The 22,755-nt window shown below is 42.0% G+C and overlaps 1 protein-coding gene across 5 annotated transcripts in view; it reads right to left on the reverse strand.

Moving 5' to 3' along the window:
- MARCHF8 (uncharacterized) overlaps nt 1-22,755 on the reverse strand; it is a 54,565-nt gene that overhangs the window by 16,135 nt on the left and 15,675 nt on the right. For 3 of the 5 annotated variants that reach the window (XM_072998323.2, XM_072998322.2, XM_078392467.1), the window contains 3 exons: nt 15,835-16,015; nt 13,666-13,813; nt 7,087-9,449 (listed from right to left, as the gene is read on the reverse strand). In XM_072998323.2, the coding sequence (XP_072854424.2) occupies nt 9,145-9,449; nt 13,666-13,813; nt 15,835-16,015 (634 nt within the window). In that variant the 3' untranslated portion in view covers nt 7,087-9,144. Of the gene's footprint in view, nt 1-7,086; nt 9,450-13,665; nt 13,814-15,834; nt 16,016-22,755 lie in introns of those variants that run through there. The other 2 variants (XM_072998325.2, XM_072998324.2) reach the window with 2 other exon arrangements.

Consider the following 22,755-nt stretch of genomic DNA (forward strand, 5'->3'; position numbering starts at 1 on the left):
CTTAACTTCTGGAGAATCAACAACGACTTCAATAGGCTCAAAACAACTCAATTCTGGTAGATGATCATAAGAATCAGATAACATTTCAAAGATAGAATTGTCCGGTTTTACTGCAGAGCTGGACCAACACGTTCCTTGTCCCGTTGGCTTACGTAGCAGCGTGCTCCTCATGGCACAGATTGTGTCACAACACAGGTGGCGTGCCCAGTCCCCCTCAAGAGATGGTTTATTGAAGGAGGCACCGGGATGAATCACCCTCCTCCAGTGACCCTGCCCCCTTCTTTTGGGTAGGATCTGGCAGTAAACCTCCAACCCTTAGGTTCGGAAAATCTTGTAATAGATCACGCATTTTCTTATATTCTCCTTCTCCTCCTCCTTTCATCTCTCCTCTCGGTACACTGAATACTCTCACCCCCTTCTTCTCCTTCTTATATTCCTCCCACATGGGCAAAGTTAATTCCTCCCCTTCTTTACCCTTTCCTTCCTCCACTAAACAAATTTCTACCTTCACTCCTTTCTCCTCATTTACTTCAATAATCCCATTTCAGTGTTCTCTTTCACCGATTCCTTTACTTGAGGAGACGGTGCACTCTCAGCTCCTTCCTCAAGATCTACTCCTCCTTTACACATTTATTTAGCAGTGATTGCTTTTTTAGGTAGAAGTGACATACTGAACTCCTGAAGAGGTTAATTTGCTCTACACACCCAAATATTAGTTTGCCTTAAATAATGTTCAGCCTGTTTAAAGACACAGTAAAGAAAATGTGTGAGAGCCTATGTGGTATTGTGGACTGAGTGACAAACTAGGACTCAAGTGACCTGCATTTGAATGCTTGCTCAGCCGTGGAAATTCACTGGCAGGGAAGTGGCAATTGTAAAACCACCTCTTACATTTTTTACATGCCTTGAAAATCCTATCAGAGTTGCAATATCTTAGAACAATGGAGTTGGAGGGGGCCTACAAGGCCTTCAAATACAATTGCTTGCTCAATCTAACCTCCTTTTTAATACCTCCACTGTTGGAACACTCACTAGTAATGGAAGTAATTGTTTCCATTGTTGTACTGCTCCAGCAGTTAGGAAGTTTTTCTTGATATTCAACTGAAATCTTGAAAGTGCTGAAAAGTTGTCATTCAGAGGAGGGGCAGCATTTGTTCTCAATCATCTCAGAGTGCAGGACATGTAATAATGGACTCAAGTTACAGGAAGCCAGATTTCTGCTGAATATCAGGAAAACTGATATTTCTAGACACATTGGAAGCATTCAAGAGAAAGTTAGGCAGCCAACTGCTATATTGTCACATTCCCAGGGGGTTTCAATAGGCAGCAGTCCAGTAAACCAGTCCAATATCAGAAGTCCCGAAGATGCAAAGCAGATACCAAAATGCCAAAGCCAAAACACAAACCATAGTCAGAAGTCAGAGTCCAAAGCCAAGGGTCCAGAGAACAGGGTCCAGGATAAGCAGGAGCATGGCTGCGAGCCAGAGTGTTGACTTGTTGCTTCCACAAACTTCCAAGCCCCTGGGTGCAGATTTTATAGCAGCAGCAGTCATCTAAACAATTCATCCTGCTAAAATTCAGGGCTGATTGACCTGATGTTCCTGTGGGAAGCATTCATGTGATCCTCTGACCTTCCCGTCATGAGTCTTTGCTGAAGTTTAGCTCACTCTGGCTATTGGGGGAGGAGAATCTGGTGGTGATTCAGCTGTCTGTGCTTCTAATTGCCCAGCATTTTCTTCAGCTGTAATTAATCCCTCAGATTCCAGATCTTCTTCGGCTGAACTCATGACATATATGTATTTTGATTTGGATTCCTGCACTGAACAGGAATTCTCCTTCCAACTGATTGTTGGAAGCATACCTGAAAAATGCTTTTCTATTGTTTTTCGTGTATCTTGCTAACCTCTGTTTATGGCTTTTGCCTTCTTGACACCATACCTGCGATTCTTTGCTACCTGTCTATATTCTTCCTTTGTAGCCTGGCCTTCCTTTCACTCCTTATATGTGTCCCTTCTTGTCTTGAGGTTCCCTCTGAGTTTTTTTGTGAAGCCATCTGAAAGTTAACGTATAAATGGTAGGTCTTTTTCCCATTGAAGGCATTTTCCCAACTGAGGGTGCAGTTTACTCCTGGGTTTGCATCAGGTTTAGCATGCTTGAAATTGATTTAAAAATATGTTTACATGATGTATAACCGAGGCACTTTTTTTTGGCGGGGAATCATGTCTTTTTGTTCAGAAAGTAAGTTTTTTTTTAAAATACCCGCCAGGGTTTTTTTAAATTTTAGCTCAATTGTGATCAAAATTTATTTTTAATCATTTTTGCTTATGTGCTCAGCTGTATTGGAACAAATTGTGTCTGTGGGATTTGTCAAGTATTGGACTGAATGTCAGGATCACAAAGTGTCCCAGGCTATAGGGTAACCTTGCAGTCTGATCTGTTATACAGTAGGATCCCCATAACCGCAGGGGATCAGTACCAACCCCCCCACACACAGATACGGAAAAGCACAAATTATAGCTAACAGTCTGTTGGACCCTGTATCTGTAATTTTTTATCTTGAAGGGGCCTCTATGAGTAAGAGCCAAGTGGAAATCTTCTCTTGTTCCTGAGCTGAAGACTAAAGACAACCATCTCTCTCTCTCTCTCTCTCTCTCTCTCTCTCTCTCTCTCTCACACACACACACACACACACACACACACACACACACACACACACACACACACACAAAATACTGTATCGCAAGAAACCTCTTCCAGAAGGCAGTTTGGCTCGGGTCCTGCCTCGCCGGCCAGTATAGTTCTGCGTTTTACGCAGTGGCAACAGCAAGTAGCTGCCCTGGAACATAGAGGAAACTGCCTCAAGCTGGTAGACTAGACAAAATAGCAGTGGCTTACCTATATAACAGTGTTTGGTTCCCTCTAGTGGCCAGTCTGATAATTACATCATGAAAAGCAATATTTGTAAGTATTTTCATTTAATATTTTTAATATTTTCAGATCATGGATAAGTGAATTACCAGATATTAATCTAACAGAGATGGGGGTACTACTGTATTTTTCTGTCTGCAGCACTGATTTAGCACTGTCCTAGTTTGAAAAAATAATAAAACAAATATTAAAAATCACATCATAGCAGAAGGGCATGTTTTTTGGCCCTGCCACTCACGTCACTTCTGTGATGACATAGGTCATAGAAGCCAGAAAGTAATTTCTAAGATGGGATTTGTGGTCATGAAATTAGCCAGAAGGAATCCAACTTCGGTCTGTGTAATTCTAATGGAAGTTTCCAGATGCTGTTTTCTTCACAGAAGTCAGTGTTCTTATCTAGTAACCAGGATACAGAAGTCTAAACATGCCATTCCTGCTAAAGTCTAAACATTCTAGCAGCAAAACATAAACAGCACCTGGATTCCCATGAGATAGAAGAAGAGAGATAACTTTTTCTTCTTCCTGATTGGCTATCGATGGGTGAGAAGAAGAAGGGGGGTTTTCCAGCACAGAAGAGAAATGCAGTTTTGCAGAGGGAGAGAAGAGACTTTTGCATCATAGATTTCTAACAGAGACTTTTGCATCATGGACTTTGGATTTTTAGTTGGACTTTGGAGTTCCTGAAATTCTTTAGGATGTAGTTCTTCAAGTAGTTAGAGGGGAGGCCAATGTCTTTCCTAATTTTTCCTAGATAGCAATTTTATTGTTCTATTTTTCTAGCTGGAGTTTGTTAGATTTCCAACTGGATAGTTATGGAAATGTTTCTGATTGCTTTGCTCTTGCATAAACTGAATTCTTTTAAATCTTAATTTTTCTAATAAAACAAATATACCAAAGATCTTATGTTTGATCTCTTGAACAGAAACAATCCTGCTACCAAACTTATTTGATTTCTTTCAGGCCACGGAACTATGCTACCTTGAGTCCAATATTTTCTTGAGTACTGGGAGATCTTAATGACTCTGTGACTCATGATTATATTCTGGTTCTCAATGATTTTTAAATGGGAATGGACTTGGGAAAGGAGTGTGGTGTATCTGCCTGAGATGAGACAGTTACTCATTTCATCTCACACAGGAGTACACTAACTCAGGACCCTCTCTATTCCGAGCGGTCTGTTTCTTTTAGGAGAACGGACTTTGCTGACAACTTCAATACTGGGAGTGACTTGGCAGGTGGCAACAGCAAGTAGCTGTGAGAAATAGGCAGCATGAGAATGGGCAATGCAGAACAAAATACTCAAAAGTGGTTCCAGAATGATGTGCCAGTAACCAGAGCGTCTCCATGGGGACAACAGTATGGGGTTTTATTTTAGTTTTTGGTGTAGACATTTTATTCCAGGAATGCATAGCCTTGGGAGAGTGAGACACAGGAAGCTGGAGCCCCCATGGTGCCAATTATAAACAAATTTTAAAAGCTTGTGTAGCCCATCAACCAATATACTGCATACCTTCCACCTGCATTATAAGACCTTAGGAATGGATCTCAACAGATGGGAAACCTTGACATCTGAGCATTCAGACAAAAACATTGTGGCATATTAAAGACTACTATATTTAATGTGAGCTTTTGTGGACTTTCTTAGACTGAGGAAGTGGACTTGTCCACAAAAACCCACATTAAAATATAGCACCTAGTCTCACTCTTTTTTTTTATTGTTTTGCCTGATATGCTAGCACAGACTAACATGGCAACCTCTTCTATAAGTAATTAGGTACTCATGCTTAGCTAATGTCCATCTACTGCAATTTACTTTTATGTATACATGGCTGCTTTTGAAGACATTTCAGAACCTACAGCTAGTACAATGGAAACTCCATGGTCAGACTGATAAGGCTTAGCCTGTTATAGCTAATAAATAATCTAAATAGGTAACGTGCAATCTTTCCAGTCAAGCCACCTACTCACTGTAATCATTGGAAGTCTTTCTTTGGCTGCCATTTTGAAGGACAGAGTGGCTCCTGGACAGCAATTTCAGTACTGGTTCTTTGCCTTGAAATTCCATTGCTCAAGGCTGCCCACAGGCAAAAGTATGTATGTTTCTGCCAAGTAGTAAAGGCTCGTTAATTTCATCTTCATATTTTCATCCTAGAGAAATCTGACTTTATTGTCTATGTTAATGAACTCTATTTTAAAAAAGCAATGTTATAATGGCCAAAATCTTTTGCTTAACATAGTAAATTACAAGAGTAGGCCCACTAAATTAATTGGGTTTTCTGAGTCAACTTCTCCATATGTCCAATTGATTCAAATAGGCCTACTCTAAATACTCTACTTTAGCACAGTAAACCACAGTCAGAATAGGCCCACTTGAATCAATGGAACTTACAGAGGAGTTGACTCAATAAATCCCCGTTGCTTCAATGGGCCAACTCTGGTGCAATTTAGTATGCTAAGCAACAAGATTCTGACCACTATTCTAACATTGCTAATAGAAACAATATCAAATGCAGAAATATGACTGGAAGAAGATATGAAGTTTTGGACCAGACCAGAAGTCTGCCACGTAGGGCTGCACAACTGATTCAGCCAAATTAGACTGAGCTGATTCAGACCTATTTAGTGATGGTATGCAGATTTGCATCAGTCTGAATTGTTGCAGGCTGATCTGGACACTAAAAAGAAATCATCCAGTATGCCTCATACGGGGAAAGCAAGCAGGGACCTGGATTTTGCTATAGCATTGGTCTTCCTTGCAATCTCAAGCAAGAACCTCATCAGAAATTTCCAATCACAGGAAGCGACTGTGTAATGTCCTTGAAGCCATATATTCATTTTCATCTTGCACCTCTTCATTTCTCTGCTCTGTTAGTAGCAGATTGCTGATAATTTTAAAGTAAATGTTTTGTTGGTTGTTGTCTTGAGCTTCTGCCTCTTCATTGCCGTACTTTGTTTTGCTAATTCAAATAGTTTTCAATTTGTGTGAATCGTAACATCTTAGGAAGAGATGCATAGTTTTAATCCTAGCTTCCAATATGGACTGGGCAAGGCTCATTAGCACCCTTTGATTATTTATTGGAAGACCTTTGATGGGGTTAATAATCTAATAATTTTAGAACTGCAGAGATGGAAGGGACGCTTTGTGGTAGTTTTGTGTTTTCTGCTTCTTGCATTCCAAGCCTGAATGTCTATCTTTGAATCATGTCCAATATCCGGTCAGAGACACCCTCCACAGCCATACTCTCAAGCATATTGGTTCTGCAAAATGACAGCAAGCCTTTTTTCCCCAACATAATTTATTTGATTTGTATACCACTCCATTAGTAAACATCCACTATTCCTCTTGCTGCTTATGTGCCTTCTAATCTGCCAGTAAAATACTAGATGTGTCAAAATATCCACATGCTATTAAGGTAGTAACTGTGAACTGAGATGCTTCTTCTAATGAATGCCAACTATCAATTTTCTGAAATTGATAACCCAAGGCTAAAGGCAGAAATCGGGGGGGCTATTTAAATTAAAAAGATACAACTTTTTCATGGTAGCTTTTTCAAGGATATTATTTACAAAGTAAAATATAAAGATTAGTTCCAAAAGGCTACTTTTGTTACATTACTGTAAGATGTGCAGACTTCTAACATATTTCATGCAGCAGCAAGTCTCAAGTTCAAGTGAATTCAGTTCTCCAATTCAGTCTATGTGAGCATAAAATAACGATATTGATATGTGCCATCAAGTCAAAACCCAAATAGGGCTTTTCAAAGGTAAGATATTTAAGGAATAGTTTTACCAGTTCCACAGGCCTCCTGTGTCCTACTCCATCACTCTATCCACTACACCACACTGGATATAATGATATACTAATAGTATTTAAATGTATTGTCATTCCTGTCCTCTGAAGATGCCAACCACAGAGACTGGCAAAACGTTAGGGAAAAAAACCCTCCAGAACACGGCCAAACAGCCCAAAAAAACCTACAACCACCATTGGATCACGGCCGTGAAAGCCTTCAAGAATGTATTGCCATTCCTTAATTTACATTGCAGGAAGTTACCCTGTTTGATCATTTCCTCCTTTAACATGGCAGTGTACCGTGTTTCCACAAAAATAAGACAGGGTCTTATATTAATTTTTGCTCCAAAAACACACATTAGGACTTGTTTTCAGGGGATGTTTTATTTTTTTTTTCATGTACAATCAACGTTTATTCAAATACAGTCCTGTCATCTTCTGGTTGCTGCACAATGGTGGAGGGCAGAGTTTCACTTAACTGGGGCTTATTTTTGGGGAAACAGGGTACTATGGCAGCAAAAGACAATCTAAGGCAAAGCAGCTGTCAAATTAAAAAAGCCACCAGGTTGTTGCCAAGAAGGCAGGAAGTCCCTGCCCCAACGCCCTGGTTTGTTTGTTTTTTCTTCCTTTTCTTCCTGCAACATCCCCTTTTATGGTTACAGCAACCACATGGGAAATTTGACCTGTTTCTGCTTGGTGGTAAATAAGAGTAAAACTGTATCTCATTTTTTAAAACACGATGTAGGATCCAATGCTAAGGACAAAGTTGACTGTAATACTGATATTTCAAATTTTAACTTTGGTTTGATTTCTTTCTCAGTTTTCTCAACTGGGAAAAAGAAAAATATACTTACAGATTAGAGTTAAGTTTGAAATTCTATTCTCTGTGTCAGTATATCAACAATTATTGTTTTAACCAAAACTAGGACGTTCATACATTTAAAATGTCATAAGTATACACAGCAGTACAATTTCAAATACTAAATCATACACAATACATTTTAAGCTCTTAACAGTAGTAAAGTTAATTTAAGTTTGATAACAAGTTCGCATTCATCAAAGCATTAACTTTTGTGTCTAAAATCAAAACAATTGTTTTTGTTGGTCTGCTAGAGGATTGCAGTTTGCAGAAGTTATTTGGGAGCAAAACCAGAACATTAAAAAAGAAAAGGAAAGAAAAAAAGGAAAATAAAAACCAGAATTGCAAATGCTCAAATAGATGAAAGTCATCTCCCAGAATGCCAGTGGTCCCTCTTAGACATTGTATTCAATTAACTAATCAAAGGTTCCAACCCTCACTGGAATTAGCATATGTCTCCTCCCAAGACAAACATGTAAATACGCACACATAAACATATATATGCACATATATGTGTGAAATATGTGCAATTCATTAATTCCTGTGAATCATTCTTCTTCAAATTAGAAGATGGAAATGACAGATGAAATGCACAACAGCAGCATAATAAACCAATGGCCCTTACTTATGCAGTGGAGTACACGAGTTAAAATGCAGCATCAAAATTCCCTTTGTTCTTCATTGTATGAGAAATTTACATCTGCTGGGCTGTCTGCTGACATCACTCGAGATATGTCATTCAGAACACTGAAACCATTGTATAGGCTAAATCAAACATTCAGTTTGTTTACAATAACCATTATTCTTTGTTACAAAATTCACATGTGCAATATTCTCTTAAAAATATGTTCTTAGAAAAAATGCCAAGACATTATTTACTGTAGGCTTAAGAAAAACTGTGGACTTTACATATACAAACCAAATTGACTTTTCTGTAGTTTTAAGGCAAGTGGTTAAATCTCTAGTAGAAACGGGTCTTCAATAATTCAAAGGAGTATTTTGAAATGAAATTCTTTCAAATTATAAAGTAAAAATGATTAAAAGTGCCCACTGCATTGAAAACCCCTTTTTTACATTATGAAGCAAAATCCCAGCTTGAGCAAATTGTTTGTGGTATTTACATAAGACTCATGAGTTTGTGGGAGGGGGCCTCTCCCTAACATACTAGATTTGTCTGTACATGTACATAGACATAAATATATACACAAGCATTGAGAGTGCAGTTAAAGCATGAGCACATATTTTAACTCCAAGGTGCCGCCTTTAGTTAATTCGTACAGTAATGAAAGTAGTAATGGCATTAACTATCCCATTAGAACACAGTTTTTCTTTTAATGTGAGCTCCCAAAAAAAGACTATTCTTTAAAGTGCCTAACCATGTTCTGTCTCATCTACACATCTTGTAATCAATCCTGTATTCCTTCGCGCAGGGCATCTTGAGATATGCAGCTGTAGTAATCCTGAAATGTTTTGTAAGAAAACAAGACTCTGCCAACTCTGTCTTAGCTGACTTCAAATGGCCAAAAACAAGGCTGGTGCAAGTCTTCATGGAAAACAGAGTATGTCAGATAAGGAGAATATTTCCCCTGGAGTCTTCAGGCTCTGTGCAAGGTGAACTGTTAGTCTCTGCATGATGATTTGCAAGAACATTTGTATTTTCGAGATTTGGCTCAGTTAGCATTGTTTTCTCAAACATGTTTTTCTTGCTTGCTTCTGGACAGTTCTGTACATAAATTACACGGTTATAAGCCTTAAGTCTTTTCCACAGCTGTATGTAGACTTTGCACTGAACATACATGAACAGAATTCCTCCAGTGAAACCAATAGCCACAACCACTAGTTTAGTCCAAAATGGCCACTCTAGAATACCTGGAGAAAAGTTTCAGAAGTTTCGAGAGTTAGCATAAAATGCCCCATTAAAGAAAGGCATGACAAATCTTCTGATTCAAGACCCTTTAGAAAGTGGTGATTTATACGCAGATCTATAAACAGTTTGCAAAGCATATGACTGAAATGCAGATGCATATAAACTAAGAAAATTAAGAGAAAATTCATTTTGGCTTGTTACTTCCAAACCAGCAAAGAAATCTACAGAGCAGTAAAGCTTGACATCCCTCCATCTCTCACTATGATAACATGATCTTATTTTGGCCACACAGCGAGAAGACAACATGGCATCTCAAACACTGAGACCCCATGTTTGGACGCAGCTCTGAGCAACAGTTTGCTTAGCAATTATGCTTTATTTGCTATCTCTGAAATCAGGCTAACTAACTGTTACTCGTTTGTGGGCTACTAATCACAATCTGAAAGTACAATTTGAAACTGGCTTGTTAATTCTGGCTTGCATTAACCATAGCTTCTCCTTACATCTAACCTTGTTATCCTAAGGTCAGGGCTGTCTTCTTTTGATGGCCTATTCAAGCCATAGAGATGCCAGGAAAGAGCAGTTAAAAGAATAAACAACGAATGGGGCTAGGCTTGTCTTGGTATTTCCCAGACCTTACCTTTCCGTCTCATTCCAATGCATTCTATTCCATATCCACTTTCATCATAACAAGATCATCTTTCCCCACTAGCTTCAGGAGGGGCCATGGGCTATTTTTACTCGTTTCTGGCCAGGAGTATCCATTCAAGGCACAACTTTGCACCTACCAAATAACTCCAATTCACAGAAGCCCTATCCAAAATAACTACTTGCTTTTGGTAGTTAAGAAAGATGTTCCTGGGTAAACTGAGGTCGCACCAGACAGCAGACTGCCCTGGAGGCCAAGGAGTGAGAAGACACAGCATCCACTTGCTTTGGCAGATAGTATAAAGATCTTAGAAGTAAGTTAATCATGCCAACTGGGTTAGGAACTCCACTCTAACACAGGAGTGAGGAAACTGTCCATCTCCAGCTCATTCCTTATCACTGGCATGGCTGGCAAGGGCAGAGATGTCCAAGAACAGCTGGGCAGCCACAGGTTCCCCAGTCCAAATTCCCAGCCATCTGTTGCTGCCTGACAATTCTAGAGGGCTAAACAAATTTTCTTTTGCTGCTGTGGTTCTGCCCTCCAACATTCCCTCTCTGCCCATCCTTTAAAGGATGCAATGCTCCTGCTTCGCCCTTGACAAAAGCAGGCAGACAACGCCTCATTTGATATATATAAAAATGCAGAATAAATTAGCATTCTGTGCTCATTGTGCACAACAATACTCACAAAGAAGACAGATACAGTTTTAGACAGGTACTAATACTGCACTCACAAAGATCAAAAGACTTACACCAGATGCTATTGGGTCTGTATGGATAGGAGTTGGGGGTGGGGTGACAGTGGCTTAAATTCAAGAAACACAAAAAAACAGCAACATTACATTAAAAATAGGGTGATAGGAAGGAGATTGGTCTGGACAAGAATAAGGAAAAAAACCAACTATGGATTTCTTTTGCATTTTAAAACTTAGTAGCCAGAATCCTATTGCTTAAGGATGCCAGGATATGCATAATAACATAAAATAACTACAGCAAATTGCCATTAGTTAAATAATTGCTGCTTATACTCCTTACTACATACTAAGTCATGTTACTAACGCACAATGAGTAATATAAACAGTGACTTCTTAACTAGTGGCAATTTGCTATTGTGGTTTACATTGTTGAATATACACTGATATGGCATATGTAAGCAATAGGATTCTGGCCAGTATTTATTAGCTTACTAGATCTTGGTGTGACACCTATATTTTTATTCACTGTGCATTTTGTTCTTGCTTGGTTTCAGTCATTAATGTATGGGCTAGAAGGTTTGCTCTACTTACACAAAGACACAGTTGCCAGAATCCCCTTGGTGTTTGTGTAAGTTTGTGTAACTTGACTTGGTCGCCTGATGAGGTGCCAGGGCACACGTTGCCAAGTTCTGGAACCGAGATGTATCCTAGCATCTCACAGTTACTTGCAAATAGCCATAGCTAGTTACACAAGCCTTATGTGAAAACCAAATGGTCCTCTTTGCATGAATTCTACCCTTGACAAAACACAAAACAACTATATGAAAAGGAAAGAAGCAGCATGAAGTTTGTTCAACCATACAGATTGCAGCCTCTTGTAGGAGCATTTGTTTACTGTAAGAACGGTTAGGCTATGATCACAGTTCAATACATAGCTCCTTATGGCATGAGTTCCAAAGATGTTTAATCTTCCCTAGGCAAGAAACAGCACTAAACTGTTTGGCCTGTCTCTGAAAAAAAATCCCGGAATCAACACATGGAAACCTCTGTAAATCTCCCAGGAGATCAGAGGAGGATTATGTCCAGTTGCTGCTCTCTGACAATACCCCTATATTACGAGACAAGTGGCCAAATTCTGTGCTGCAAACTTTTTTGATATTGCCTGAAATGAATAAAGTACATGTCTACTAGGAGAATCCATTCTGCGTGGCTGAAAAATAAAATGCTAATTTATTTTCCAGGGGGTTCCCTGAAGAAGCAGAAACGGTTTTTTGGGTGGGGGGGATATGACACTGGTTGATGAGAAGCTCCACAGCTTTCTTCATTGCAGGTCAGACATATTTGAGCAGGGGACATGTATGCTGGCAAGTTTCAGACCCAAGGAGATGTAGCCATAGCTGTAAGCTACTGGCAAATACTTAGGACTGGAGGAAAAGGAGGACATTTTGAGCCTGTGTTTGCTTCAGGGCCATGCCAGGATTTCGAAGAACAAATATTCATTGTTCCTTGCCTCTATTCTGCAGCTGGCCAATGGCAGGCAAACCAGTAACACCCTGAGGCTAAAGGAGACCTGGCCCACCATAAAGCCATCTAGGACACCAGCCACGTAATTTGCAGACATGGTGGGAAAAAAAATCAACATTTGGCAAAATAAGTCAGCAGTTTCTTTGCCTGCTTCTGATACAAGCCCTGGCATGTTCAATAAAAGCGTAACTTTATGCCTGAACATGACTACTGTTAAATTAGGGATATCTTTTATCCAAATGTTAGCTCAGTTTCTGGACAAGGGATGGGAAACAAAATGTACTGTAATTCTGAAACTATGCATATGTAGCATTGTATTCTCCCAGTTATTAGACATTAATTGCACCATTCTTTCAAGCTGTGCAGGGGGTCAGAGGTATTCCCTTTTATTCCATGTTAGAGTATATGATCGGCCCAGGATTAAACAAGGTCACAAAGTAGGATTCTGTGGTTCAATCTGCTACACTTAGGCATCAATATCCAACACTGGAAGACTCAGCCTGTGGCACATCATAAGGGGAAGTTGGCCTTGCGACCCACTGTAGTTCTCATCCCCTTCCCCCACACTGTACTAACATTCTTGTTACCGGAAGCTGTTAGTGTTTCATTGGAAAGGAAACCAAGATAGTAAGAATCTGCATAAGGCAATATCCTGAGTTTCTTGTAGCACTTGTGGCTTTCTATAGCAAGCAAATTAATGTGATTGCTTCAGAAGTGGAAAGTTGGGGGCAGCTTTCAAAATGAGAGGGTTCAATAGGTGAAGTGAGCTAGAAAATGGCTAAGAAAAGGAATGCACCAGAAGGGGTTTTTCCTATTATTCTTGGTTCAGGCATAATGGTCAGCAAGTAAGCAAGTAGAGGCCCAATGCCAGACAAAACCAATTTGAACCAAAGAAGGCAAAAAGGAAATCAAGTAATATGTGTTCATGTCATAGGTGTGTGACATGAACATAAAGATCTCTGATTTCATTTTTACTTAAAAAAAAAAGCAAAGAGTTGTACCCGGTTTTGCCCACGAACAGAAGAAAGACTGCCACAAAGACAACTTCCTTTCCATTCTGGAGCCTCAAAAACCAGAAGAGCATCTGCATTCACTGTTTGCATTATGGGTTGTCAACCTGGAACAGAACTGCAGTGACCCTAATAAGGTTTTCAAGGTAAGTGAGACATTTCAGGAGTGATTGTACCCAGTTTCATGCCCTCCACCACCATTAGTGGAGATTCAAACCCAGACATCCTGAATCCCACTCTGACACTCTATCCACTATACCATACTGGGTGTCCCACATTCATTAGACGACCACCAAAATTTTTTCACAAGCACTCTGGCAAGAAAAGCTAAGCAAACATACCAGTGGTCTCCCCTTGTTTAATCTCTTCAGCAGTTCGATCTATGAGAACATACAGAGACCAAACCACGCAAGTGATAGCAATTACATGGAAAGTTACAGAACACATGATCTTCCTCCGTTCACTAGCTGTCATCTGCAGCTTCTCCCACTACAAAGAAATCCAAAAAAATATAATTGTTAGATTATTAAAGTAATACTGGGACACCACAGAATGGCCAGAATCCAACTTTAATTGTTCAGAATCCAGTTTGTGAAGGTGCAACATAACATTATGCCTGCATAAATCTGCCAGGCATTCTGCCCAGGCAATTTCCTTGCAGAATCAATTGCTTGGTTCCCCTTTTGACTGACTGCACAATGTGCCTGCATATGTTCTTTGAGGATAGCACCTCTGTCTTGGTGCAATGAGTACTACCACTTGTGTAACACTGAGTAATGAATGTGTAGGTACTCAACAGGATTGTAACCACGGTATTGAACTGACATGGATAGACTTGTTGCCAAATTAGCAGCAGAAAACTGAAGTGCATGCAGTTTCTGTGTTTAACATATTACTTAATATTCACATTGCTTATCAATCTATGTTTCCCTCCTGAAGGGAAAATGTATTACTGTACTTGTATACATTTAATAACAGAAGCGCTATTAAAAATGCCATGCAGTCTTTGTTTGGTCCAGCTGAACTCCAAAACACACGTGAGACAGTTGAAGTGTCCTATTTGCTGTTGTCCTTCACTTCCCGTAATTCTCCTCACATAAATGTGAACTTGATATTGTTACAACCAGCAGTACTGACATCATGATGGATCCCTTCTTCCTACAGAACTCTGGGGAAAATGGGGGATGGGGAAATGGGAGACAGCCGGTCATCCTCTGCTATAGTGGATCTCTGCTGGTGCTAAAGCTCACCGACTTGATAGTGCTGCCTGGCACTCTGCAAAGTTAGCATTTAGAGTGTACTTTAACATGTTGAAAATATATCAATGACATTATCTCAGCAACATTTACAAAAATCTTGGATTATGCCCATCTGAATTATCCTCCTATAATCTGTGCTTTTATAACAACATCCACTCTTGTTATTTCTGCATTGTCTTGGGAGCAAAAGGCCAAATCTAAGATGACAGCACTTATCCCACACATTTTGCATCACAGATGGCACTGATCACAGAAAAAACCCAGCATGGTTCTCTTCAGTCCTCTCCCTTCTGCATTACATCAAGACACAAATGAAACTTAGGGCCACAATGACTAGTCCTGCCCCTCATGTTCACACACAGCACAAATGTCTGCAGGAGAGGAGGTGGCCAGTTGGCTGCCTCGGATGACTTGGCACCCATGACAGGAGAGGAAGGACTAGCTGGCATGACCCTGCTCCCTCTAAGCTTTGGACAAATGTGTGAAAAAAAGATGGCTTGTCTGTTTTATTTTCCTGTCATGTACACCAGCAGTGCATCTCTCTCCCAGACAACCACCGCTGGAAGAGTTTGTCAATCTCTCTTCCTCCTGCTCCTTCATGCAAACAAATGTATGCATCAGCAGCTCCTGACATACATGCGCACAAGTGGCACTTTGCAGCCAAGGGCAGCGACAGGGCCTCCCACATAGAGTGTTTCTCTGTCATACCCACATGCATCACAGCAGCAGCAGCACAGACAGCATCTCAGTGCAGAGGCAGCAGCACATCCTCTTACATCACATGCACTCTATCTGACTTTCAGCCCTAAGTATCTCACAGCTCTCTGCCCTTTGCTTCAGATATCATTAACATACAGTTTGTAACAGGTCACAGAGGACCTCCATAAATGTAGGTTAAGTAGCTCTGGGAAATAGGGAGGGCACTCCATGATTACATATTTCTCAAACAATGTAAGCCATGGTTGTTGTGGGTTTTTCAGGCTGTGGCTACAATCCTGTTGGCCGTGTTCTGAAGGTTGTTCTTCCCAACATTTTGCCAGTCTCTGTGGCTGCATCTTCAGAGGACAGGAGTAGCACTCTGTGCTCTGGTCCTCTGAAGATGCCGACCACAGAGACTGGTGAAACATTAGGAAGAACAACCTTCAGAACAAGGCCAAAGAGCCTGAAAAACCCACAACCACCATTAGACACTGGCCGTGAAACCCTTCGCAAATACAATGTAAGCCATCTAAAAACCAACCTTGCACCTACTTTTCTTAAAGGTTTCAATTTGGTCTCCATGATGAATTCATATTTGCAGAGTTCACAGCAGCGGGTGTCTGAGCTCTTGATCCACTGCTGTAGACATGCCTGATGCACAAAATTAAGACTTCCTGTGCAGTGACAGGGAGTAATTAGAGGGCTCTCATCATCTCCTTCACAATGGCATATCCTATGTCAGGAGCACAGCAATCATTAGCCGGAGGGATAAACAATGATCACCCAAACTAAGAAAACATACAGTTGAAAACAGGACCAATATGAGATATGTAGCATTTGAGATCATGCATACAGTCAGCTAGTGCAGATTTCCAAAGACTGCGAGACCTATTTCTGATCAAGTGCAATAACATAAAAAGGCTACACACATACACAGAACATTCTAATTAAGCGCAAACACTATTTCTCAAGCTTCTCTTGAGATTCTGCTCTAGAGCCTATTTCACAAGATGCAACAGAGAAGACCAAGGGGAAAAAAAGGCAATGAAGGGAAGGCAAAAGAAGTACAGAACATCATATTGTTTATAGAGCTAATGTCCTCTACTTATTTTCCAAGACACACTATGCTCATTCAGATAGAGCACAAATGAGGTTTCCATGCAGAAATAAGTTAACTGGAACAGTCACTGAACTCTATAAAATCAAAGAACTGAATAAGCAAGTTTTAAAATGCTATAGAGGAATTATTTTACGAGAAAATGGAGTTGAATCCAAATCAATAAACTTTTCTCCACCAATTTTTGGATCCTCACTTGAGCCTTGTTTGCCCCAACCCCCAACCAACTATCCTGCATGGCACTTTGCAGGATACTCAACCACAGTCTTGGTGTAACCATGATGGCATGGGAAACAGCAGCCGGCAGTTTTGCACACTGCAAAGTTACTGTACACGTTTAGTGACAAAGTAGGTACAAAACAGAGATACATCGTCTCTATTGGTGTGAATCCTTCTAGGGCTCCCTCCGTGTTAACGACTGTAATTGAGTTTCTGCCCCGGTGTATGGAGAGCCTAGAACAAGAAAGATCTTGTGATAGGCTTTGGCGGATTGAATGATAACCGTTTGTGTCCTCTGAAGGAAGGATAGGACTCCTAAACAATGGCAAGGGGACTAGGAACATTGTATCGTGTGCATGAGACCTACATCCATTTCCCTTCTTCTCTGAAGCTTTTTTTAAAATAGGGTGCTGCCTAGTCTAGAGATAAGGAAATGGGGGTGAGTAGAAATAGGGATATTCATAATGAATATCCCCACGCCGCTAGACTTAATGAGGGGGCAGCCTCTGTGGGTCCACACATGGGTCCGGCGGCAGTGGAAGCCTCGGTCATCCTTCCAATCGCTCCTGGAACTCCGCTCTCTTCCTGCTCGCCTGGGCACTCCAGGCAGTGGGGGGGGGGGGAGGATGAGTCTCCCTGCATGGCTGCTGAGTCACTAGCCAAGCAAGAAGAGAGCAGAGCTCCAGGAGTGACTGGAAGGATGAGTGAGGCTGCCACCGCCAGTGGATGCATGAGTGGACGAGCCAGCTGCAGAGGTTGGCCCCTCATTAAGTCCAGCTGCACAAGGGTATTCATATATGAGTACCCCCATCTCTAGTGGTGAATATAGACAAAAAGTGTCCAGTTTCCTTCTCTCAAACCAGTTAAAGATGAGCTGATCATACAACTCCCACATGAGTAACAGGGCCAGTGCAACCACTTAAAATTACTGTTGCTTTAAGAGCAACTGGACTTCACCGTTTTTAAGAGACTGGGGCTAAAATCTGTTACATACAGCACTGATGTTACCTGTCTGTCATGGGGTTGGAGGGAAAGTTCCATCCTATGGGGAGTGGAAGGCGGGACATCAGGAGGAGGGGCTGTACTGTATATATATGTGAAGCCTGTGTGGAGAAGAAGGAGAAGCTGGAAGAAGAGCTGAGAGAAGAAGCTTGAGTGGGAGTCTGTGTGTCAGACAGGGTACTACTGTGTGTCAGTCAGTACCAACCTGATAGGTTCAGGTGTCTGTATGGTTAGCCAGAACTGATAGGTTCAGGGTCTGTGCTTCAAGTTAAGTGTTCTGTGTGAACCAAACTGTGTGTATGTATGATTGAGACTAAGCCACGTTACTGTATCTTATTCACTTGATCCTTTTATTTTTCCCTGTGTGTTATTTAATAAACCTTGTTCTTTTATTTTGTTAAAAATCCATTCCTGGTCTGTGTGACTTCTTAAAGGGAATGGTTGGTGGCAGCTTAGTGAAACTGTGGCATATCCCAGTAGGTCTGGGTTTGTCACATTGATTGGTGTCCAGCGTGTGGGATACGACTGGTCCAGTTGTCCAGTGGTACAGCAAAGCCTTGGCAAGAGTGCCCAGAGCAAGGGGGGTCTAGTCAGGGACAATCTGAGAGCACGTAGGTAATCTTCTAGGTGTACCTCACGGGGGGGTGCGCTAGTAGAAGAACGTGTAACCTCAGATTGGGGACTAGATTAGGGAGCTCTGAGGCAGCCTGTTTTGGCGGGAAAAAAGCTGAGGCAAAACTGTGTAGTAGAAGTGATTTAGCTTGCCTGCTGAGAGGCCTAGCAGAGGGGGGTAGACTCTGGCTCGCAACTGTTGCAAGTTAGTGCTGAAAAACAGCAGTAATCTATTGAAAGCTGGTTCTGAGGCAAAAAAAAAAAAAAGTGGTCGCTTTATTTTGAGGCTTGACTTTTGAGAGCAGCCTGTTCTGGGGGGGGGATTATGCCCTTGACTCGAAGCCAAATGGCAGAAATGGGTGAAGTGAAAGACCCCCAGGTAGACCAAGGTTCTGAGGATGAATTTGGCTCAGTGCAGGGTGACAGCACGGGAGAACAGAACCCAGAACTCAGAAAATTACTCCTAGCCCAACAGCATGAACTGAGGATGAGGCAATTTGAAGTGGAGGAAAGATTAGAGAGAGAAAGAAGGGAGGAAAGGGAAAGGCAATTTGAAATGGAGGAAAGGGAAAGAGAGAAACAAAGGCAATTTGAATTAGAGAGAGAGAGAATGGAAAAGGAGGAAAGATTAGAGAGAGAGAAAATTGCTCTGGAAAAAGAAAGGATGGCGTTTGAGTTAAGAAAATTGGAAATGATGAACCAGAACAATAATAACAATAGGGATTCTGAGGGAGGCCAATTGTCTAAAGCTGACCTGAAGAAATTCCCTGTGTACCACAAGGGAGATTGTCCTGAGGTGTTCTTTTCCCTAGTGGAAAGAGCGTTTGTGGACTTCTCAGTAAGGGAAACTGAGAAGATGACCATCATGCGATCTTTAATCAGTGGCAGCCTTGCAGAAGTCTATGCAGAGATGCCAGAGGAACTGATGAAAGATTTTGCAGAGTTTAAAAAACTGGTGTTTGCAAGACATGGGATAAATGCGGAACAGCTGAGGCAAAGATTCAGGTCAATCACCAGAAACCAGAGCAGACTTTTACCCAAGTGGGGGCCCAATTGGTGAGGCTGCTAGAGAAATGGCTATCTCAGGAGGGGACAGAGACCTACCAGCAGCTCAAAGACCTGATAGCGCTGGAACAGTTCTATTCAGTCCTGCATGGGGAACTGAAATTCCAGGTGAGGGAAAGGAAACCGAAATCTGTGGCCGAAGCAGCAGAGATCGCAGATTTTATTTATCAAATAAGAAAACCCTTAGGTGCTGAGTGGAAATCTGTAGATAAACCCAAAGAAACCTACAGCAAGTACTCTCAGGGACCAGGGAAAAGCCAGCAAGGGGGAGGGGCCCATGGTGAAGGGAAGCCCTCAGACATGAAACCAAGACCTCAGATTTTGGAGGGAAAACCAAAACAAGATGAGAAAGACTCAAAATATAGCAGAAAATGTTATTTCTGTCAGGGAAAGGGCCATCTAATCTCAGAGTGTGAGAAATTAAAGCAGCTAAAAGGAATTGTGTATCAGGATTCGAGTGGAACCAAGCCAAAAGCTGTGTTCTGTGTCCAGAAAGAGCAAAGCCCCTTGTCACTGAGGGAGCCTGTTGCCATGGCTACTCAATCTGGAACAGTTACATCTGCTGATCAGGCTGAGGAAAATGGTCCTCTTGTGGAGGTCAAGCGCTGCTTGCTCGTGAGAACAGATTCTCAGTTGTTTGAAACAGCAGGGGTGGACGTAGGAATACTTGACCATCAGTATCGGGGGCTGAGGGACACTTGTTCCCAGGTGACCCTGTGCCATCCAGATATTATTCCTAGGGAGTATGTAATCCCAAATGAGAGCATGAAGGTGGCAGGGATTGAGGGGCAGGTGATCTCACTGCCAGTAGCGGAGGTACCTGTGAACTTTCAAGGCTGGAGGGGAGTTTGGCGGCTAGCGATTTCATCGACTCTGCCAGCAGCCGTGCTCGTGGGAAATGACCTGGCTGAACATGTGAAACGGGTGCTAGTGATTACACGTTCACAAGCCACCACGGGGACAGTTCAGGGGGGTACTGATGAGCCAGAGACGGAAGCAGAGGGGAGTTCAGAAGCTGTGGTGGAAACCTTAACCACAGACAGCCGATTTGGTCAAGAGCAAAAGGCAGACGCCACTCTCCAAAAGTGTTTTGAACAGGTGACTGACGCCCAGCTAACACCTGAAACCCCAGTGAAATTTCTAGAGAAAAAGGGGATTTTGTATAGAGAGACCCTGAGGAATATCTCAAAAGGGGGAGATGGGATCCGAAGTCAGCTATTGGTACCTGAAAAGTATCGCCCCATGATCTTACAAAGGGGGCACTCTGACATGTTTGCTGCGCACTTAGGGGTGAACAAAACACAGCAGAGAATCACACAGAACTTTTACTGGCCTGACATAGGGAAGCAGATCAGGGAGTTCTGTAAACAATGTGATGTGTGTCAAAGGCAGGGGAATAGCCGCGACAGGACCAAAGCAAAGTTGTGCCCTTTGCCTGTGATTGACACTCCGTTCAAATGCATAGGGGTGGATATTGTGGGACCTTTGCCCAAGGCCACAAAGAGGGGGAACAGGTTCATTCTCACCATTGTGGACCATGCCACGAGGTACCCTGAAGCCATACCCTTGACTAACATTGAAACTAACACAGTGGCAGATGCCTTGGTGGGGTATATGTCCAGGATGGGATTTGCCTCAGAAATAATCACAGATTTGGGCGCATCGTTCACATCGAAGCTCATGAAACGGTTATGGCAAATCTGTGGAATTAAGCACAAGGAAACCACTGCCTATCACCCTGAAAGTAATGGGTTAACTGAGAAGTTCAATGGGACTCTAATGCGCATGATTAGGGCTTACTTGGCAGAGAATCCAAACAATTGGGACCAGAAGCTGCAATCCCTTTTGTTTGCTTATCGATCAGTGCCACAAGCCAGTACCGGGTTCAGTCCGTTTGAACTTTTATTTGGGAGAAGGGTGAAAGGGCCCCTTGATTTGATCAAACAAAATTGGGAGCAGATCACCCAGGATGACCCACAAGACGTTGTGACATACATAGACACCTTGAGGAATGACCTAAAGAGAAACCTAGAGCTAGCAGCAGAGACCCTGCAAGCTCAAAAGGTCAGAAAGAAAGCTTGGGATGACCAGAGTGGCAGAGAGAGGCGCTTTAACCCAGGGGAGGGAGTGCTTTGGCCTAGGCTCTGCAAAGAGAACAAACTGCAGCTGGGTAGCCCAGAAGTAAAATACTTGGGTCACATAGTAGGGGGAGGAGTGATAAAACCCCTAGAGGCCAAAATAGAAGCCGTTCGTGATTGGCCCAGACCCAACACCAAGAAAAAAGTCAAATCATTTCTTGGGTTGGTGGGCTACTACAGAAAGTTCATCCCGAGGTTTAGCGAGATTGCGGCTCCGCTGACTGATCTGACGAGGAAGAAGGCTGATGACCGCATCCCGTGGACCAGCGACTGTGAGGAGGCGTTCCAGAGGTTGAAGCAGGCGCTCATCAACTATCCAGTGCTGCGTGCTCCAGACTTCGACCGGGAGTTCATCATCTACACCGATGCGTCTAACAGCGGGGTAGGAGCAGTTCTTTGCCAGGAGGATGAGAATGGTGACCAGCATCCAGTGTCCTACCTGAGTAGGAAACTCCAGAAAGGTGAGAGACATTTGGCAACCGTGGAAAAGGAGTGCCTGGCCATAGTCTACGCGATCCAGAAGGCCAAGCCTTACATCTGGGAAGACATTTTATTCTGTGCACTGACCATTCACCACTGCAATGGTTAAAGACAATGAAAACCCACAATAGTAAACTTATGAGGTGGGCTTTAAACCTGCAAGACTATGACTTTGAAGTGAAGGTGGTCAGAGGGTCAGTGAACTGTGTTGCTGACGCCTTGTCAAGAAGACCTGAAGAATGAAGACGGCGAAAGAAACATGGACTATGTATATATTTTGATGACAAAAAGTCAAATGTGTCTGTTTATTAAACATGTTGGTTTGTATGAATAAAGGTAACTTGATGTATTGTTAATGGTAAATGTTTAAATGCCTAATAGAGTGTAAGTATAAGTAAGTATGATATTGTATGTATAACTGTTTTTGTATGTTTTGGGTCCAGGTTGTTTTTTGGTGAAAAGCACCTTAGCTTTCCCCCTACAAAACAACTTATAAAGAGGGGAGGTGTTACATACAGCACTGATGTTACCTGTCTGTCATGGGGTTGGAGGGAAAGTTCCATCCTATGGGGAGTGGAAGGCGGGACATCAGGAGGAGGGGCTGTACTGTATATATATGTGAAGCCTGTGTGGAGAAGAAGGAGAAGCTGGAAGAAGAGCTGAGAGAAGAAGCTTGAGTGGGAGTCTGTGTGTCAGACAGGGTACTACTGTGTGTCAGTCAGTACCAACCTGATAGGTTCAGGTGTCTGTATGGTTAGCCAGAACTGATAGGTTCAGGGTCTGTGCTTCAAGTTAAGTGTTCTGTGTGAACCAAACTGTGTGTATGTATGATTGAGACTA

Source organism: Pogona vitticeps, chromosome 4 (assembly GCF_051106095.1).
Source record: "Pogona vitticeps strain Pit_001003342236 chromosome 4, PviZW2.1, whole genome shotgun sequence".
Taxonomy (NCBI): Eukaryota; Metazoa; Chordata; class Lepidosauria; order Squamata; family Agamidae; genus Pogona; species Pogona vitticeps.